The sequence below is a fragment of the Paracoccidioides lutzii genome (genome assembly GCF_000150705.2).
Source record: "Paracoccidioides lutzii Pb01 unplaced genomic scaffold supercont2.49, whole genome shotgun sequence".
Classification (NCBI taxonomy): Eukaryota; Fungi; Ascomycota; class Eurotiomycetes; order Onygenales; family Ajellomycetaceae; genus Paracoccidioides; species Paracoccidioides lutzii.
In genome coordinates, this window is record NW_015440995.1 from 48,828 (window position 1) to 50,991 (window position 2,164).

Here is a 2,164-nt window from a genome sequence, read left to right on the forward strand (position 1 = left end):
CCTGGTCGTTGGGAAGGTGGTGAGGAGAGATCTAGGCCAAACTTGGAGGGAAGGGACGCTGCCACGGGGCCATGACGAGCCATGTAGGATATTCCTTGGCTATCAAAGGAAGCTGGGAGAGGGGCATCGAGCGCAGTGTTTCCGATTGGGGACATAGGTAGTCTCGGTTCTTCGGGGGGAGAACCATATTTGGAGCCATTATCAGGTACGAAGCCAGCTTCAATCGTAGGGATACCACCGTCGAAGGGAACGGGGGGGTTTTGGGGTTGTTGGTGACCATAGATATCATCCTGGCCTCCCGGGAAAGGGTAAGAAAATCTGTGTCCGTGGCCGTTGACACGTTGTTGAGAGAGCAAAGAGTTTGCGAGGGCGGAGTCTTGGGTGTGGTACTGCTGAGGGTTTACGCGGCCACCGAGGTTGAGATGACCGCCACTCATTCCCATTGGGGGCATCATATTAGGTCTGTTAACGCGGCGTCCATCTGGTAATATATGCGCAAGAGCACACTTTGCTCCGAATTTGCAATTTCCCTACACCCATGTCAGATTTTTTTATTTTTTTAATTTTTTTTTTTATTTCCTTGTATGGTTTCAAAATCATATGCCGTTTGTAGCAGCTGTATTATGCGCATGGATATACCCGTACCTTTGAAAAGTATTTGCAAGGAGCGGAATCGACGGAAGAGTCGGTAGAATGCAGGAACGGGCATGCGGGGCCAGCTTGACAGGCGCCTTGACGGAAGAACTTGCAGGGGACATGTTTGGTGTCTGGAAATATCATATCATCTCATATATTAGCTTGGGAATCTATCTTTGCGATGACACAGACACAAAAGAGAGGCGTGGAAATATTTTTCAAGTCGTACTCTTGCTTGCCGGATTTGGAGGGCTGCGAGCCATGTCGAAGGGCGGGATAGCCGACATGCTGCGAGTATGGCCGTTCTGCACATGCGCCGTGGTACCTGAGGGCACCGGCAGTGGGGTGCGATTGCGTAGATCGTTTGACATCCGGGATTGTGGAGGGTGAGCAGAGTGAGCGGCAGCAGCAACTGCAGCCGCCGCCGCAGCAGCAGCAGCAGCAGCCGCAGGAGGGGGAGGAAGAGGCAGAGATAATGGGAGAGGGACTGCTGGAGGATGAGGATGAGGATGAGGAGGAGAGGGAGTTCCGTTTGCGAGACGATTGTGGAGCTGGGAAAGTTGAGGGGGCTGTGGAGGAGGGTGTTGAGAGTGTTGCCGCATAGCCTGGGATGACAGGATGAGCAGGATGCGAGGATATATGTATGTATGTACATACAGCAGAGTACACTACACACTGTCGACGAAGCAGGGCGAAGAGGGAGGGAGGGTTTGGGCTGCTGTAGAGAAGAAGAGGAGGAGAGGAGGAGAGGAAGAAGGGAAAAAGCGATGGGGATGGCGATGGATGGGAATGGGGTAGTGAGAGATTGGCGAGGGCAGAGAATTTGGGTTGGATTTGGGTTTGAGAGGGACCGTGGGAAGTTGGAGGGGTTATGACTACTATTTAGTTCCCCACGGCTGTCGATTACTCTTTGTTACTATTTATTACTACTATTTATCCCGAGCAGAGGGTATATGTACATGTGTGTATGTGTGTATGTGCAGTTGGATGAGGGTAGATCTGAATGAAGAGTGTGTCCATTTATTATTTTATTAATATGAAAAATTTCAATGCGTGAGAAGAGAGGGGCGTGAACTGATAAATTATCCTGGAAGTTTTTGTTCAGGCGATTGATGTTGAGATGAAGATAAATCTATGATACGGTTGATCATCACTAGTTAAACAATACATCTACGATGTGTGAAGAATGAGTTTATAACTGCATGTACATTATCTAGGGTGTGTTTGATTCTTGAAAGTCACATTCTCTAGAGACTGACTGCTGCTATTCAACTTGATTAACTAACTACGCCTTCGGTGTAGTTACTGCTAATGTATAGGAGTTAAGTAGTCTAGTTTATAACAAACTCTTCCCTCTCTGTACGCAGCCATTTAGTTATAATCCTCTCCTCTCCTCTCTTCATACATTAATTCCTCTTATATTTGTAAACATCCATAGGTAACTACCGCTAGTTACCACGAGTCCTGTCCATCTGATCATTGATCAGACACCCCTATCATCCACCCTGCAGGTCCCCCTTCCCCCCCG

The 2,164-nt window shown here is 48.6% G+C and overlaps 1 protein-coding gene across 1 annotated transcript in view; it reads right to left on the minus strand.

Moving 5' to 3' along the window:
- PAAG_12649 (hypothetical protein) overlaps nt 1-1,238 on the minus strand; it is a gene marked incomplete at both ends in the record, with an annotated part of 2,308 nt that extends 1,070 nt beyond the window's left edge. Inside the window, 3 exons of the mRNA XM_015848115.1 lie at nt 43-530; nt 646-767; nt 866-1,238. Coding sequence (XP_015702270.1) covers nt 43-530; nt 646-767; nt 866-1,238 — 983 coding nt within the window. The remainder of the gene's footprint in view (nt 1-42; nt 531-645; nt 768-865) is intronic.
- Nucleotides 1,239-2,164: the final 926 nt, after the last annotated feature.